Source organism: Gymnoscopelus braueri (genome assembly GCF_963280865.1).
Source record: "Gymnoscopelus braueri genome assembly, chromosome: 4".
Lineage (NCBI taxonomy): Eukaryota > Metazoa > Chordata > Actinopteri > Myctophiformes > Myctophidae > Gymnoscopelus > Gymnoscopelus braueri.
The window spans coordinates 50,558,389-50,575,888 of NC_137605.1; the positions used below are offsets into that span (position 1 = coordinate 50,558,389).

Genomic DNA, 17,500 nt, shown 5'->3' on the forward strand with positions numbered 1-17,500 from the left:
TTGGAGATCCTGCCATATCGATTTCCACCAGGGTTCTTTATTTGCCATAGCGGCCACATTATAACCTGGGGAAATGCAGCGCGCCTACAGCTAAAAAGTAGAGGTCTGAAATACTATCAAACTGAATCACCCCCCCCCCCCCCCAACCACCACAAAGATTTTTTTAAAGCTATAACATTTCTTTCTTTCAATCATTTGAGATTGCGTTATACTTCTAATTTTATGTACTTTCGTCTCATCGAAATGTGATTTCAAAGGCCAACGGGCTTTGGGCCACGTTTGTTTATTTTTTTGCTTTCCCCACTTAAAATGCATTTGACACACAGTTCTCTTTGCAAAAAGGATTTTGTTTATTTTGATTTCTTGTAGATTCTTGTATCAGTCAAAAAAACACACTCAATATGCAAGCAGAGTCAGACTTTTTGATTGCAGCTATATTTCAAAATCATAAAAGAAACATTTACTCAATAAATACAATTTTTCTTTTGCCCTTGTGCTTGAACGTGGTGTTTTTTCTTTTCTTCTTCTTTCCTTCCTAAGCTTATGTACAGTAGATCATAAATAACTTTAAAAGATGGCACACGTTCCAGGCTTTGGACAAAACAAAACAAAACAAAAAAACAACAACTCTAAAAATCCAAACTTGTATAAATATAAGTTCATCTGAGGGGCGTCGAGGGACTTTATCAAGAAAGGAATTCAATGGAACGCCTGATACGTGTCATACAAACATGCCGGGCGAATAACAGCAACAAACAGCTGCTTTGACAGACACATCTGACAACTGACACCGGGCTCAGAACTGGGCTCCGTCATGACAAACGCAATTAAGCTGCCTTAATTGGCATCCAACAGGTCAAATTGCATATTGCTAAATGTGTTGCAGCCGTGTCGCTCTCTGCGCGCACAGTCGCTGCGGCTGAACCCCTCACAAATGATTACTGCACCTGTCACTGACGGGTAGAAAAGTTGTTTTATTGTCATAAATTGTCATTTCCCCTTGTTTGCTTTTCGCGTCCTCTGTATTTCTGCTCCTGTGTCTAATTTACGGGGCTTGCCGGCTAGCAATGTGTTGTTTTTCATTACCCTCTCAATCAAAAGGGAGCGGACGTTTTCCTACGCCATGTTTATTTACTGCAATTTACGACACATGCCTGGCCGCCAGGAATAGACCTTAGACTGAGGCAGCTGACATCAATGCGTTGCCCATTGAAATATCCACTGCAATAAGTGTCGGTAGGATTCTTGCCGCTCCGTAACATTTATAATATTCTTCCCCTCGTTCGTGCTCCTGTCATCTTATCTGTTCAGTAGATACACACACTGAATGCTCACTCTATCCTCTTTCTTCCACTTCCACTGTTTGACTTTATACTCCCCCTCCTGCGATGCCGGGGACGAGAGGAAAAAGGAACATAAACAGAATGGGTTTGCATATTCTTTCACGTCTTGCGGAGTTTATAACGCGACAAAAAGAGGCTCATGATGCTTTCGTTTTGGGAACCGAAGTCGTGATGTGAGCAGATGATTCATCTGCATAGCTACAAAGTGCACCGCAGGGAAACCCTGCCGTCATCTCACCCTCGCTACAGGGTCCGAAACGGGGATGGGGCTGAGATCCCTCTTCACGGTAACTCCACCTCTGATAGTGCAAAAAGGGTCAATCGGGTCTGCGAGAAAGAACGAAAAAATGACACCAACGAAATGGAACGGTTGAGATGAGTGGGATCTTGGGTCAGGCTCACAGATTAAAAAGGGGAAATGGGGGTTGGGACAGGCTGAGGCTGCATGGATATCAAACCCGTGGCAGTGGGGTTGACGGGCGCTAGCTGCCGTTGGTGATGATGACGGAGGTGCCCTTGTGTCCCGGGGGCTGCTCGGCCTGCATGCGGTGCAGGTGAGGCGGCATGTCGTAGGGGGCGGGTCCGGTGGCGGTGGAGGTGCAGTAGCCCCGGAGGCTCTCGGCGTCGTAGAGGTGCTCCAGGGCGTAGCCCGTCAGGGAGTAGCCGGCGTGCTTGTCCAAGTAGGGCCGCGGGTGGGGGTGGGACGGGTAGAGGGCCGGGGCAGGGGTGGGGGAGGCCGAGCAGGGGCCCGTTTGACCCATAGGATGGTGCAGAGGCTGGGGGTGAGGGGACATGTCCGTCTGGAGGTAGTCCTTGGGGTTGTGGAGGCGTTCGGACCCCGGGCTGCTGATCCTGGAGAGAGGCGCGGGACTCTGGATGGGGCTGATCACCTGACTCAAGCCCCGGCACACCGCGCTCTGCAGAGGGCCCTGAGGGCCGTACTCGGAGGTGAAGCAGGGGCCGGGGCCCTTGGGCAACCCGTTGGCCGGCGCCAGATGGGCGTCGTGCAGGGGGCCCTTGCGCAGCTGCAGCCGACTCTCCTCGTTCTTGATCATCTGCTGCGTCGCTCGGATCAGCGTCTCGATCTTGCTGGGCTCCTGCGGGCTGGAGCGGTACTGGTCGCCGCGGTAGCGGTCCCCCGAGTCGCTGGCGGAGCCCCCGTCTGGAGAGCTGACCACGCTGTCCTCGTCCCAGTGACCCCGACCTGCAGAAGGGACGCAACGACAGCTCAGGGGACTGCTATGTCACCACAATGTTAACCTCACATCCTCACATCAATGACAGCATGAGGGGACTGCTATGTCACCACAATGTTAACCTCACATCCTCACATCAATGACAGCATGAGGGGACTGCTATGTCACCACAATGTTAACCTCACATCCTCACATCAATGACAGCATGAGGGGACTGCTATGTCACCTGCTATGAAGGGGGTGGGGCCGCTGACAGTATAGCGTCCCATAGCGGGGGAGGGGCTCGCCCAGGTGCGCTCATCAGTAGTGCCCACATTAAACTACTACTCAGTGAAACAAACATGGCGACTGCAGCAAGTAACTCTACGTCATCAAACGTTGTGTCGTGCTTGTTTATATTGTTCAGTGCAAGTTCCGCGGGCAATGCTTCAATACATTTATCTTTCAATTTTGCAAATAGATATACATTTTTTGATCTAATTTTGGCTTGCACCCGGTCACCACTCAATCAAAGTTTGCCACTCATTCTGCCCAACGTTTCAAATTAGTTTCAGCAGATTTCATCCAGTGGCTAACCCTGTTGTTACTGTAGCTTCCTAGAGTCTAAACTAGACACTCGGACAGCATCAGGGTCACAGTGATCCCTTACAAAAATATTCTAATTATCCCACTGTGAGCCCATTGTGCAACTTCTTTTGCAGTACAACATTCCCAGAACCAATCGGATCTAAACGTACCACAAACATGCGAGAGCCCCCTCTATTTCTCGCCACAACTCGGCCCCAACTATTTTGTCATAGTAGGTCTGGTTCCAAAATATATAGAAGTGTCCTCTCCCAGATCAGATCCTCGTTTCTATTCATTCTCAAATACCATGATGATAACTATATCAACAACAGCGACCAGATGATGAAGTTCACCGTGTGATTTCAAATGTGCAGTGCTATGTTGTCTTGTACTTCCGCCCATTCTCCTTCTGAACTGCACTCTGACTGGCTTGAAATTGAGCGAATCGACTCTTCAGAGATTGTTCCTTATGCAGACTACTTTACCTACGCAGACCAATTTCCTTATGTGGACTACTTTCCCTGTCTCACCTGCATGTGAGACAATTTTTTGCACAAAGTCCTATGCTCTGTTGTGACTATTGCTGCACACATGTAAACGTACTGCTATTTATTTACAAAATGTATTTACTGCTGCTTCCCTTTTCTGGAAACTACGAATAATGGTGCTTGTACTATAACATTATTTCACTTCGTTAAACCTGTGATATTACCTCGCCCCTTAGCAGTCCTCTCCTTGAATCCCTTCATGTCGCCTTTTTTTGTTTGATAGATGCTAGTTTTGTTCCATACAGAAATATGTTGGTTACTTGTTCACATGTTTTTGTTTTAGTCGTTTTTTTCTTGACCACAAATGTCAAGTATGTTATTTAGACAGATGCTAGATTTGATGTTTACCTGGCATTCTAGTTTCTCTGAGGCATTGTTCTCTTTGCACTCTACTTAAGTGATTATTTACCTTGCTGTTTGTTGTCCAGGGTTCATGCTTAGGCTATACTCTGCTTACTCTGATCTCGCACTTGTAAGTCGCTCTGGATAAGAGTGTCTGAAAAATGCCTAAATAAACAATAACTACATTACAGGCAATGTCCAACCGCTGTCCAAGTTCTGTTTTTGGGGGCCCCTGATCTCTGTGAGGTCCGATTACAGTCAGGAAAAACGCACACACTAATTAAGGAGGCTACCCCTGATGCTCAGAACCACTGCTGTTTTTGGGGCTGACCGCACCTGGTGTACTGCAGGCTTTAAAGACAGTGGGCCTTACCATGGAGATTGTGGATGGCTGTGATGTGGGGCATGCTGCTGTTGTCATATCCCTCTCTGTTGTTCTCCAGGGAGCCCTTATTGGCCGAGGGGAGGACGGAGCGCGCGGTACCCCACCACGCCTCTCTGCCCGTCTGAGGGGTTCCCAGGAAGTAGCGTCCCGCCTCGCATCGCCCCCGCTCACATGGGGCGTTACCGTGAGCCTGCGTACTGTGAAGGGGCGCGTGGCCGTCGGTGGGCAACGCGTGGTGGTGCTGGTGGTGCTCCTCAGAGAGGGACAGGCCGTAGCAGAGACCCCGCGGCTCAGGGAACTGTCTGTAGACGCAGGAGGCCTCCATCAGGCCCTCGCCCTGCTCCAGCAGCTGTGGGGAGGCAGAGCCCGCCAGCGGGCTGCCGCCCCAGGGGCTGTTGTCCTGGTCCGACTCGGAGCGCTCCGCCTGGAAGCCGGGATACTGGAGTCGAGGGAACAGTGGGGGATGATGGGATGTTATGAGATTGCCGTCACACTTTTCCTTTTATTTTATTTTATGATTTATCGTTTTATCTTCATCCTATATTAAAATTGGCTTAACCATAACCATATAAGGAGTTCCCAATGCAGCTACATGTACACCCAAATATGGAGTGTGTTGTTTAACCCCAATGTGTCGTCATGGCAACAGGCGCAAACAAATCAGTCAGCTCCATATATGGGCACAAAAGGGGGCATGCCCATATATGGGCATAAACTGATGACATCCGGGATCTCCATATATGGGCATAAAAGGGGGCATGCCCATATATGGGCATATACTGATGACATCAGGGATCTCCATATATGGGCATATTGGTCGGATCGGCGGTGCGAGGTAGGTGTGAGGGCTGTGTCTAGTTTAGAGAAAGTGTCATTACTTTTCACACGCTTGTCACTCTTTTCTTAACAAAATTTCTTGTAGATCTGCTACTTTAGCTACTTTCGAATTTGAAAAAAGAAACAGTTTTGGACAGTTTGCCACCCAACAAAGACCCAACATGCAGGGCCCCACTTCGCCCAGTAGGAATCCTCACCTGCGTGTACGGGGAAAGCCTGGCCTTGGCCTTGGGCCGGGCGGCGCGGCTCTTGGCGGTCCTGCGGTTCTCCGTCAGGCTGCTGCTGGTGGTACTGGTGGTGGTGGTGGTGCTGTTGGTGTTGTTGTAGGGGAAGTGGGCTTTGGACGTGACCTGATCCAAAGACAGCTGGAGGCCTTTGTACTCTGTGTCCCTGTAGAGGAGCAGAGCAGAGGACACACAGCTCACAATACTGTCCACAAACCTTGTATCTCCGTTATAGGCCCCGTATCCACCAAGATGTTTTTTTCCTGAGCGCAGCGCATGTTTTTCATTGTTTATAACGTGAGCGCCACGTTTTTGGAAACTCCAGCAGCTTGGCGTTGCGCTGTGCATTTTCACGTGCAACACTTTTCCCTGACTGCCGAAAGCTGAAATATTTTCAACTCTGACTGGCCGCTGTTCCGGTAGGAGACACAAAGAGTCTCCTTTGTGTCTCCTACCGGAACCGCTGCGTACTGGTCCACTGTCTTGTCTTATGCGACATTCTTAGGAATGCGCCAAAAACTAAAAAGTGTCCATGGGGTGATCGACAGATTCTTTTTTTTTTGGGGTGAACTATCCCTTTAATTAAACTTTTTTCCCCCATAAATCAATGCCCTTCTTCGTGGTACAACAGCGTCACGCAAAAGTTGTGAAAATACATTGTGAGTTTGTAGATCTGCAATTTTTGCTATAAAAAAAAACAACTGAAAATTTAAAGTGGTAAAAATCTGTGGGTTTTATAAATAATGAACCTAATGAAAAGTATCAACAAGAGCTTGTGACTAAATAATAACTACATTTGATCCATTGGAACACAAAAAAAAAGAAAATCAATTTCTTGTAAAGCTACGTTTTTTGGACATGCAAGGTTTACGTCTGACAGCGACGCCATGATGGTTAGGTGTCACGCGCTCAGAATCAGATCCGATGGGATCAGATTTAATGTAGTCTCTAATTACACACATGGAAAGATGCCAGCCTCTCCGTTGGGCCTCCTGTTTATCAAAGAGAGCGCAAACAAGCCTCTGTGTGCTGGGGGGGGGATTCTATTTTCCTCTAGGTGCAGAAACCCATTAACATCTGTTTAGCAATTAGAACGTCACATGTTGGATGAAGAGGGGAGCGGTGTGTGTGCGCGCGCGCGCGCGTGTGTGTGTGTGTGTGTGTAGGTTTTTTTTTGGGGGGGGAGAGGGGGGGGGCTGAAGGGGTGTTGGGATGCTTGTTTTTGCTGGAGGATTGTAGCAAGGCCTATAACAAACAAAGTGCAGAGAGGGGGGGGGTTAGGTTTGCCCAGTCAAATACACAGGGAGATTAAAGGCTGTGTGTCTCTGGCTAAATCAAGACCACAGGAAGAAGAAAACCTGGACCGCTTCATGGCTGCAGCCAGCAGCCAGCAGCATATACTGGAAAATGGGAATTGATTTCTGGGTATAGGAGCACTGATCCTGTATGGATCGGGCCTGGGATGATGAATCCACTTTGAGACAACACAGAGAACCCTGGACAGGGTTTACCCATGACAAATACCCATCCATCCATCCTCTCTCTGGCCGTGTGTTCCTTGTGCACGCGTGTGCACGTGCACGGGAGCGCACACACGCAGGTTTGTATTACTGTACTTGTGAGGATATCAACATTTAAGGACAGCATTGAAATGGCGGAAAAGCTCACAACACGTTGTGAGGTTGTAGATCTGCTATTTTCCGGTGTGCAACACCGACGTGTGTAACTATAAGTCAGCCTTAACTCCAATCCTAACAGGAAATAAATGTCTAATCCCAACCTAAATCTTTCCCTAATTGTAAATCTAAACTCTACACATCTTTTGGACCATAAAAACATCCATTTCTCCAGGAATGTTCCTCACAAAAACGTTTATATTTCCAATTTTACTATATGGTCCTAAAAAGTATAGAAATACACACACACACACACACAAGCGTGCACGCACGCACGCACGCACGCACGCACGCACGCACGCACGCACGCACGCACACGCGCGCACGCACACACACACACACACACACACACACACACACACACACACACACCCTTGCATCTTTGACATATTTCCATTGATTGGTTCTAGCCTAACATTAAAGTGATGATGAACTTTGGTAGAACGTGGCGATGATATAAGTTTAAATACTGTCGATCATCTATGGTGAAACATAATCACACTTTGAAATGAATGTGAGAAAACTGGACCAATTACTCCAGATACGTTTTTGTTTTGCCTATTTTGCCCACTGGCGTCTTTGTCAATTACTGTACTTCCATCAAATGTAATAACCTGAATAAGTTTACACAAATCACATTCTGCGATTTTGAGACGTATTCCATCACATAATGACGGTGAGTATTCTATTTCCAAAGAAGCAACAGATAAAGATTGACAGTTGTTTTAACATAATCTCATATCATAGCCATGTAATCAACCCACGGTTCTATCAAAGTTCAACATTGCTTTAACCCTTTAACCTCTTTTCTTGCGAAGACATTCCGGTCCCCACAAAGACAGACAGATAGACACACACACGCGCGCGCGCGCGCACACACACACACACACACACACACACACACACACACACACACACACACACACACACACACACACACACACACACACACACACACACACACACACACACACACACACACACACACACACACACGTAACCATACTTTTATCGGCAACCAGAAGACTGGCCCCAAAACACAGTCACCCCCCAGCGGTTCTTGTGTTCTTGTATTTGTTTTACTGAGGTTAAGGTTAGGAATAAGGTAAGGGTTAGGAATAAGGTTTTAACCGATGTTACGTTTAGGAATACGGTTAGGTTTACTTGGTGACGACCGTTCCGAGGTCGCCGGATTTGACCCGGGGCGAGCGTGTTTTGGGGCGAGCGTTCTTGTATTCCTTTTATCAGTAACATTTGCATCAATGTTGCATCACAGCGCCCAGAGTATTGCTTAAGGGAAGTGGAGATGGTAGCCGTAGCGGTGGCAAGCCAACAGATCCGGAAGGCCCAGAGGTTATCTGCGCTAAACACACACTGGGGGTTCACGCACAGGTGAAGTGTCCCGACACCTGTTTTAATCAGGTGTCACCTATTCTCTGCTACCGGGTGAATCAACACTCCGACTGGTGATAACAGTGAAGCTAACAAAGGCCTGAATAGTTTTTTTGTGACTGTGAAACCATGGCTCATGGTTTGTGTGCGCAAATGTGTGGGCCAGTGGTGGGAAAAGTACTCACATGTATTACTTAAGTAAAAATATCAATACTGCAATGTAGAAATACTCTAGTTACAAGTAAAAGTCCGGAATTAAAAATGTACTTAAAAGTAGAAGTACACAAGTATTGGTATCAAAAGTACTTAAAGTGCCAAAAGTAAAAGGACTCGTTACGCAGAATGTCCCATTTCACAAGTTTTCAAATAAACAAAATGTGTCGAAATGTTTCGAAAATAGCTACAAGCTCTTGTAGATCGGCTATTTTCAAATGGCCGAAATGTATACAGAGCTGAAGTGGTTAATGTATGTTTTGTAATAATAATCCAAATCTACAAAGTAACTAGTAACTAAAGTTTTCTAATAATCATAGTGGAGTAAAAGTATAATATTTGCCTCTGAGATGTAGTGGAGTATAGAAGTAAAAGTACTGAAAACTGGAAATACTCCAGTAAAGTAAAAAAAAAACATACCTCAAAACTGTACTTAAGTACAGTGATTGAGTAAATGTACTTAGTTACTTTCCACCACTGTGTGTGGCACTAAGAACAACTCTCAGAAACTATAGTCTCATTCATTTCTGTTGTTTTTCTTGTTATATATATACAGTATGTGGACCAGAACACAAGAACAGGCAGAAATACATTGTAATATATTCCATGGGTGTCGATGTGATTATACCTTACTGTAAAAAGATAAATCATCTCCGCATGACTCAGACCAATAAAGCATTTCAACACGCGTTTTGAAAACGAGAGAAAAAGGCGACGCGCCATGGTCCACAAAGTCTCCATCGATGCAGGCTGGAGGCTGTAAACGCTCATCAACTTTACAGCCTATCAATTAAAAGGCCATAAACACGGAGCCGCTGTCGATTTGAGGTGGGAGGCAGCAGAAATGTGTGTCAAGATGTTCCCCGGCCTGTGTTCAGCCCGGATTCTAACAAGCCCTCCTCCGCTTAATGGAGGCTTTTTATGGGGCCTGCTTCACTCATTGCACCGGCTTTGTACGTCTGTGAAATATGCACAGCGAGGATTATGAATCCACATAAATAAACAATAGCCTCATATACTTCACAAATACACTGCCTAATGTATGCTCCGTCGAACATCTGTGTTGCGTCTTCGTCATGGCGGAAATAGCAGATCTACAAGCTCACAGCACATCGCATCACATGAGGCGTTCAATTAACCCACTTAGACCGGGAACGCATCTGTGTGTCATTTTTTTGATGTCTTTGTAATTTTGTAGTAATTTTTTTAGTCATTTTAAGTCATTTTTTGTGTCATTTTTTAAGTCATTTTTTTAAGTCATTTTTTTAAGTCATTTTTTTAAGTCATTTTTTTAAGTCATTTTTTGTCATTAGTTTTTTTTATGTATTTAGAAGACATTTGTAAAGTCCCCAGAAGCAAAGATTTGAGTAAAAAAAAAATCGCTTTAAAAATAATATATATTCAAAAGATTTGCACACATTTTCAAGATTAAAAAAAATAAATAGCAGATCTACAAGCTCATAGTGCGGCACTCGGTGCCGTGCTATGAGCTTGTATATCTGCTATTTTTGAATAGCCCAAAGAAACCTAAAAAATTACACAGATTCTCTCCCGGTCTGAAAGGGTAAAGAATCCAGTGCTGTTAGGACTATTTGCGTTTTGATAAAGTGGTTCGAGCTTCAATCTCAGTGCCGAGAGATAGGCTTCACCAATGGGCTCAGCTTTAAAAACCCTTCGACAGGCAGACAGGCAGGCAGCGGCTGCCATTATTTTAGACAAACTGTGCCAGGGCCAAAGTGACGCCTCCTTGGCGCGGCCACGGCAGGTAACAGCCAACACATGTGCACACATAGCGATCGTGGTAACAATGACCTCAGTGACACACAGCTGGCATACCACCCAGCTCCACTTGGCACACACGCCAGAGAATGCATGTCTGTCTGTCTGTCTGTCTGTCTGTCTGTCTGTCTGTCTGTCTGTCTGTCTGTCTGTCTGTCTGTCTGTCTGTCTGTCTGTCTGTCTGTCTGTCTGTCTGTCTGTCTGTCTGTCTGGTCTGTCTGTCTGTCTGTCTGTCTGTCTGTCTGTCTGTCTGTCTGTCTGTCTGTCTGTCTGTCTGTCCGCTTTCACAGAGCAGAACGAAAGCAATTTCAGGACTCTGGACTCATCAATCAGTGATGGAAGAAGTACAAACATGTGTTACTTAAGTAAAAGTATCAATAGCACAATGTAAAAATACTCAGTTACAAGTGAAACACAAATAAAGCTCACAGTACTTGACTACATGTACTTAGTGACTTTTCCACCACAGCAAGAAAGCAATTTCAGGACTACGGACTATCAATGTTGTGTCCCTTTTATTCAAAACAAACTTTTTTTGTTTACAATCTAATACACCGATAACAAACAAGAAGTAAAGAAGTCAAACAAGTAATTAAAAATAATAATAGCTCTCGTGACTTGATACGGGCCACTTTTCGCCCCAAAAACTAAACTTAAAAACCTCACCGCTGTTTTCCACCAACCTGCCAAAATCTAGGCTTCTACAAACACTCGCCGTGTTTCCAATTAACCTTCAGTTAATTGCTTTACAGTGGTGGTTTACATAAATCTCTAGTACCAATACTCATTATCTTATCAAAAGGAGGAGATGACAGCACTGCAGAAGTGCATGCAGCTGCCAGACGAGAGACTATATGCTCACGTCACACCAAAGGGCTCCATATCGCACATGAGGTTGACCACTTTAAATATGTGAAGAACATGTCAGACGCTGTAAAAACAATCGTCGTATATTTCAGTGACTTTCAGTGCAGCGCTACGGTTCGGTTTATTGCTCTCTTTGTATGACAGGATTCGATCTACTTGAGCAGTGGATTTATGTATTATGGCACACAGACCCCCATTTGATTATTATTTATCGTCTCTGGGACGACCAAGAACATTTTTTATTATCAGACATGATTATATGGTCTGTCATTTGGTCTACAATTCCTTGTAGCCTACTGTCTGTTTCCTAGCTATTAGAGATGACAATAAAAATAGACATTTATTGTAAGTTCTCTAATTATATTTAATTGCACATGACATAATGGTGAAGATTAACTATCAAGAAGAGAAAGAAGCTGATAAAACAGCTAAAAGACACACAAGAATAAACATCTGCACACCAGCATTGCTGCTCCCAAATGCAATGAGGAGGTTCGAAACGTTACCAAGTAAAATTGCATTTGGGAGCAGCAATATTGGAGTGCAGATTTTTGTTGTAGATGAACTATCAATCATTTAGCTGAGGACCCTCTGGAACCCCCCATTCAACCCTGGGGGTCCCCTCACGCTGAGAACCACTACTACTAGACGACTAGCCTGTATCCCAGAAATATCCTGTATGTTCTGTGTGAAAGTGTAAATTGTCATATTTACACTCTTGTTGAGTTGAAAGGAACACTATGCAACGGTAGCTCTAGTGTTGGGGTAATGAAGGCAGGTACTACCAGTGGTGTGAAGTAACTAAGTATATTTACTCAAGTAATGTTCTTAAGTACAATTTTGGTACTTCTACTTTACTAAAGTATTTCCAAATTTCTATACTTTTACTTCTACTCCACTGCATCTCAGAGGTAATTATTATACTTTTACTCCACTGCAATTATTTGAAAACTTTAGTTACTTACTTTGCGGATATACATTATTATATTATAAAACTACATTAACCACTTTAGCCCTATTTTATACATAGGCTATTTGAAAATAGCCGATCTGCAAGCTCACAACGCGCCGCGATGCGAGCTTGTAGATCTACTATTTTTCCAAACATTTAGTACTTTTACTTTTGGTACCTTAAGTATATTTTGATGCCAATACTTTTGTACTTTTACTTAAGTTACGTTTTGAACACCGGCCTTTTACTTGTAACACATGTATTTCTGCAGTATTGATACTTTAACTCAAGTAAAACATTTGAGTACTTTTTCCACCACTGGGTACTATACTCACGTCAGGACGTAGTTGACGCTGACGATACAGTGGGGTCGGGAGGACCGGCTGTTGTGCACGATGGTGGCGTAACTCTGCACCCACACCCAGCCGCCCGGCTTGGCCAGGAAGCGGTAGTACTTAGTGGTCACCTGTCCCTTCACCAGCACTGGAGAGAGAAACACACATGAAATGTAAGGATTATTGAAAAGAAAAGACGCGTTGAAAGAAATATGTAAAAAGGAATTACACGTTTGTTGAGCCTTGTCTCGTTGTTGAGATGCATTGCGATAAGCAAATTTCAAACATCTCAATTTTACACTGAAAATAATATTTTATCAGTGGTGTAAAGTAACTAAGTACATTTACCCAAGTACTGTACTTAGGTACAATTTTGAGGTATTTTTACTTTACTGGAGTATTTCCTATTTTCAGTACTTTTACTTCTACTCCACTACATCTCAGAGGCAAATATTGTACTTTTACTCCATTACAATTATTTGAAAACTTTAGTTACTAGTTACTTTGCAGATATAAATTATTAAAACATACATTAACCACTTTAGCCCTATTTTATACATATCGGCTATTTGAAAATAGCAGATCTACAAGCTCTCAACGCGTCGCATCGCAACGTGTTGTGAGCTTGTAGATCTGCTATTTTCAAACATTTTAGTTATTTTACTTTTGGTTCTTTAAGTATATTTTGATGCCAATACTTTTGTACTTTTACTCAAGTAACATTTTGAACACAGACCTTTTACTTGTAACAGAGTATTTTTATATTGTGGCATTGCTACTTTTACTTAAATATGTGACTACTTTTTCCACCACTGCATTTTATATGATCACAATTAGAACAAAGAGAAAATATCCTATAGGTTCACGCAGGAAACATTTGCATCTGAATCTGTTTATATTATTCTCCTGGAACTTCCAGAAAAATAAAGGTGGAAAAAAGAAAAGTAAAGAAAGAAAGAGAAAGAAAAAGAAAGAAAGAAAGAAAGAAAGAAAGAAAGGCAAGCAGTTAAAAGCTACAAATCATGGTTTGTGGTTCATAATTTTGACCAAAGAAATACCATAACTCAAAAAGTATATGCGCCGTAGCAATAAACACTTTCACGGTGGGAAGAAGTTGGCCGGAGTATAAAATGTCACTATTCTACTAAATAATAGCCGAAAGGAAACGCTGCTTTAAAACATGAAGGAGGAGCACATACAGTAATACAACTGGGGAGAAAATAAACTGTGATGGAATAATTCATGTTAAAGGAGTAGCTCACCCAAAAAAATACTTTCAGTAAACAGTTGCACACCCCATGAAGCCAAGAATTCATGGAGATTTTTTTTAGTTTTTGTCGCATTCCTAAGCCAATAATTTGATTACCGGCGGAAAGATGCTAATGTATCCGGTAGGAGACTCAAAGGAGACTCTTTGTGTCCCCCAGTCATCAAATTATTGGCTCAGGAATGTGTCAAAAACTAAAAACATCTTCATGAATTCAAGGCTCCATGGGGTGTGTAATTGATAGAAAATAAGATTTATTTTGGGTGAACTATTCCTTTAATGTTTACAGGCCATAACAACAATTATGAAGTATTTCAGTAATTGCATGATTTTGGGTATACGGTCAAATTGGTAGTTCATAACGGGGGGAGATATCTACACATTCCAGGAATTTCTGTCTGTACTTTTTATAGATGACTGACGTCATAGATGAATGATGTCTGGGCTCAAATTTCGTCTCTGTCGGGTGGAAACCTCATACTGTATGTCCAAAAATATGTCAAATATAGCAAAAGTAGCAGATCTACAAGCTCACCTTCGAGCTTGTAGATCTGCTACTTCTTATGCTTTAGTGTGACGCTGTAGTATGATCAAGTAGGGCGTTAATTTATATAAAAAAAACACAAAAAGTTAAAATATGGAGATAAGAGGTTTCTGCCCGACAGCAACGATAATGTACCATGATGGACACAACATGGCGTAATGTGACTTAAGCAAGGGTTCTCATTCTCAACCGTTTTAAATTTGAGGACACCCCCCCTCCATAACTGAGTGAGTACAAACTGAACCAAATGGACACTTACAGGCTGCATAATGTGCCGTGACAAAACACAACGTAACGTGAAAGCGTCGGTGGTGGAAAGTAACAAAGTACATTTACTTAAGTACTGTACTTAAGTACAATTTTGAGGTATTTGTACTTTACTTGAGTATTTCCAATTTCCAATACTTTTACTTTTACTCCATTACATCTCAGAGGCAAATATTGTACTTTTACTCCACTACAATTATAGTTACTACGGTAGTTACTTTTCAGATGTAAATTATGATATTATGAAACATACATTAACCACTTCAGCCCTATTTTATTTTATACGTTGGCTATTTGTATATAGCCGATCTACAAGCTCACAACGCGTCGCGCTGCGACGCGTTGTGAGCTTGTAGATCTGCTATTTTCAAATATTTTAGTACTTTTACTTTTGGTACTTTAAGTACATTTTGATGCCAATACTTTTGTACTTTTACTCAAGTAAATTTTGAATTCTGGACTTTTACTTGTAACAGAGTATTTCTATATTGCAGTTTTGGTACTTTCACTTAAGTAAAGAATTTGAGTACTTTTTCCACCACTGGAAAGCGTAACTCAACATAGCGTGACGCAAACGAGTGGTTCTCAAATTATTCAATTATTCAATTATTTTTTTATTAATTATTATCAATACATTATTAGTAACTCTGAGTGTGTACAAAAACAAATGGAACCGTAAGCGGGTCCAGTTTGGTTCCATTTGCTCACTTTCAGAGTCATAGACCAGTAAGGGTCCATTTCAGAACCCCCTCAAGGAAGGAACCCCATCGGGGTCCCTGGATCCCAACTTCGAGTATACCACCGACCTAAAGCGACAGCGTAGTGACGTAACGTAGCCATAGCACGACACGTCATCATCTTTTAAAGAGCAACGCTGTGTGTGTGTGTGCGTGTGCGTGTGCATGTGTGTGTGCGTGTGGGGGGGGTGGTTTTGCGAGTAAGTGTAGGAAGAGCAAAACAAACCTAACTCACACAAGTGGTGTGCACATCTGAGGTGGAAGGAGTCACAGCTGTGGACGTGGTGATAGAGGGTCTTCTCTATTAGGTCCTGCGGCTCGTAGCCTGTCAGCTCGGCCACCCTGGGGGAGCACACGCACACGCACACACGCACACACACACACACACACACACACACACACACACACACACACACACACACACACACACACCATCAGTGCACACGTCCCCAGGGAGCCCTGGGGGATCTGCCTTCCTGCCTGCCCTGCCTTGTACTCGCATCAGCTCAGACGTTATAGGCACAAACACACAGCATATGCGCGTGCAAATATCCCAGACACATAAACACACACAGCTCACACAATAAATACATATATGGATGATGTCCTTGCACACATGCAGACACACACATACATACATGTGCATGTTTCTATACACCACGCGTACACACATGAATGCGTGCACGCACACACAAAATTTGCAGAAGCTTATGCGCACGCACGGTCGCACAGTCGCGCGCACGTGACGCACGCACACACGCACACACACACACACACACACACACACACACACACACACACACACACACACACACACACACACACACACACATACACACACGCACGCACCGTGAATCAAGGAAGATGAGCTTCATGTCGAGGCTGGCTCTGAACATGAACATATTGCTGTGCAGCTTGATCTCGGTCACGGCGCTGGGGGGCAGCGAGTGGCCCACCGCCACCAGACCCACGTTCTGGTAGCAGCCGTCGAACGGAGACATGTCCAGGCTGTACTGTCGGATCTTCAGGTAGCCGCTGCAGTGAATCACCTGGACAAAGACAATCGAATACCAGGTCATTATTTACCTTGGCTTATGACTCTGTGTGTGGGCCCTATTGTGCGTGTCTTAAGTACCAGGTATTATTACTTAACTTAAGACCTGGGGGTGTGGCCGATGCTGTTTGGCTGTTTTGCGTGGCCAAACAGCATTGGCCACGCCTTCAGGTCTTAAGTTAAGTCATAAGACCTGGTACTTAAGACACGCAAAATAGGACCCATACATCAAATGTGACAGCTAGTGTAGTGTCTCAGCAATCTATAGGTAAACCAAGAACCTAACATCACTGCGTCTTTTTTTCTGCATAGTGCAGGCTATTGTATAGAGTGTACATACTGGCGTATTTTGTTCGTAATTGATGGTGCTTTTTGTGATTATTTGTGGTTATTCTCCCTATGACTGTATACTTCTCTCACTCTGTACCTCGCTGGATCAATAAAAGTCTATCTATTTAACTCCTCCACGTCCTATGTTTTGATCGTTTACAAGTTGGCCAAAGAAATACTGCATTTGCTTGACGATGCTTGTGATTAGCTCTCATAAATTCCAAAGAAAACCATAGAAAATAATGTATGTGAGAGGGCAAAATAAGGGCTTCCTATATTTGAGACTTTCTCTATCCATAAATGCTACTTAAAACAATGGCAGTATATATCAGTGGTTCTGGTTCTCAAAAGTTTTTATGTCAAGGACCCCCAAAATTATATGTATTTGGCCGCCGAGCCCCATCTCAAAATGTTTTGTTCCAGGGACCCCCAGAGGCAAAGATTTGAGTTACAAATGTTGACTTTAAAAATATATATTCAAAGATTTGCGCAAATTTTAAAAATGTTATGAGCTATGAGCTTGTATATCTGCTATTTTTGAATAGCCAAAGTATACAAGTATACACTTTGAGAACCAATGGTATATAGGGTCCGGCCTGTATGTACCCACCTTGTAGCCACCGCAGGTGAGGCCAGCGTTTCTTT

The 17,500-nt window shown here is 43.6% G+C and overlaps 1 protein-coding gene across 1 annotated transcript in view; it reads right to left on the minus strand.

Moving 5' to 3' along the window:
• Window positions 1-1,825: 1,825 nt before the first annotated feature.
• Window positions 1,826-17,500, minus strand: part of sim1a (SIM bHLH transcription factor 1a) — a gene marked incomplete at both ends in the record, with an annotated part of 27,080 nt that continues 11,405 nt past the window's right edge. The window contains 7 exons of the mRNA XM_080426030.1: window positions 1,826-2,547; window positions 4,370-4,820; window positions 5,416-5,608; window positions 12,657-12,804; window positions 15,707-15,813; window positions 16,321-16,520; window positions 17,466-17,500. The exon at window positions 17,466-17,500 is cut by the window's right edge and continues 51 nt beyond it. Of these exons, the coding sequence (XP_080282156.1) occupies window positions 1,826-2,547; window positions 4,370-4,820; window positions 5,416-5,608; window positions 12,657-12,804; window positions 15,707-15,813; window positions 16,321-16,520; window positions 17,466-17,500 (1,856 nt within the window). The remainder of the gene's footprint in view (window positions 2,548-4,369; window positions 4,821-5,415; window positions 5,609-12,656; window positions 12,805-15,706; window positions 15,814-16,320; window positions 16,521-17,465) is intronic.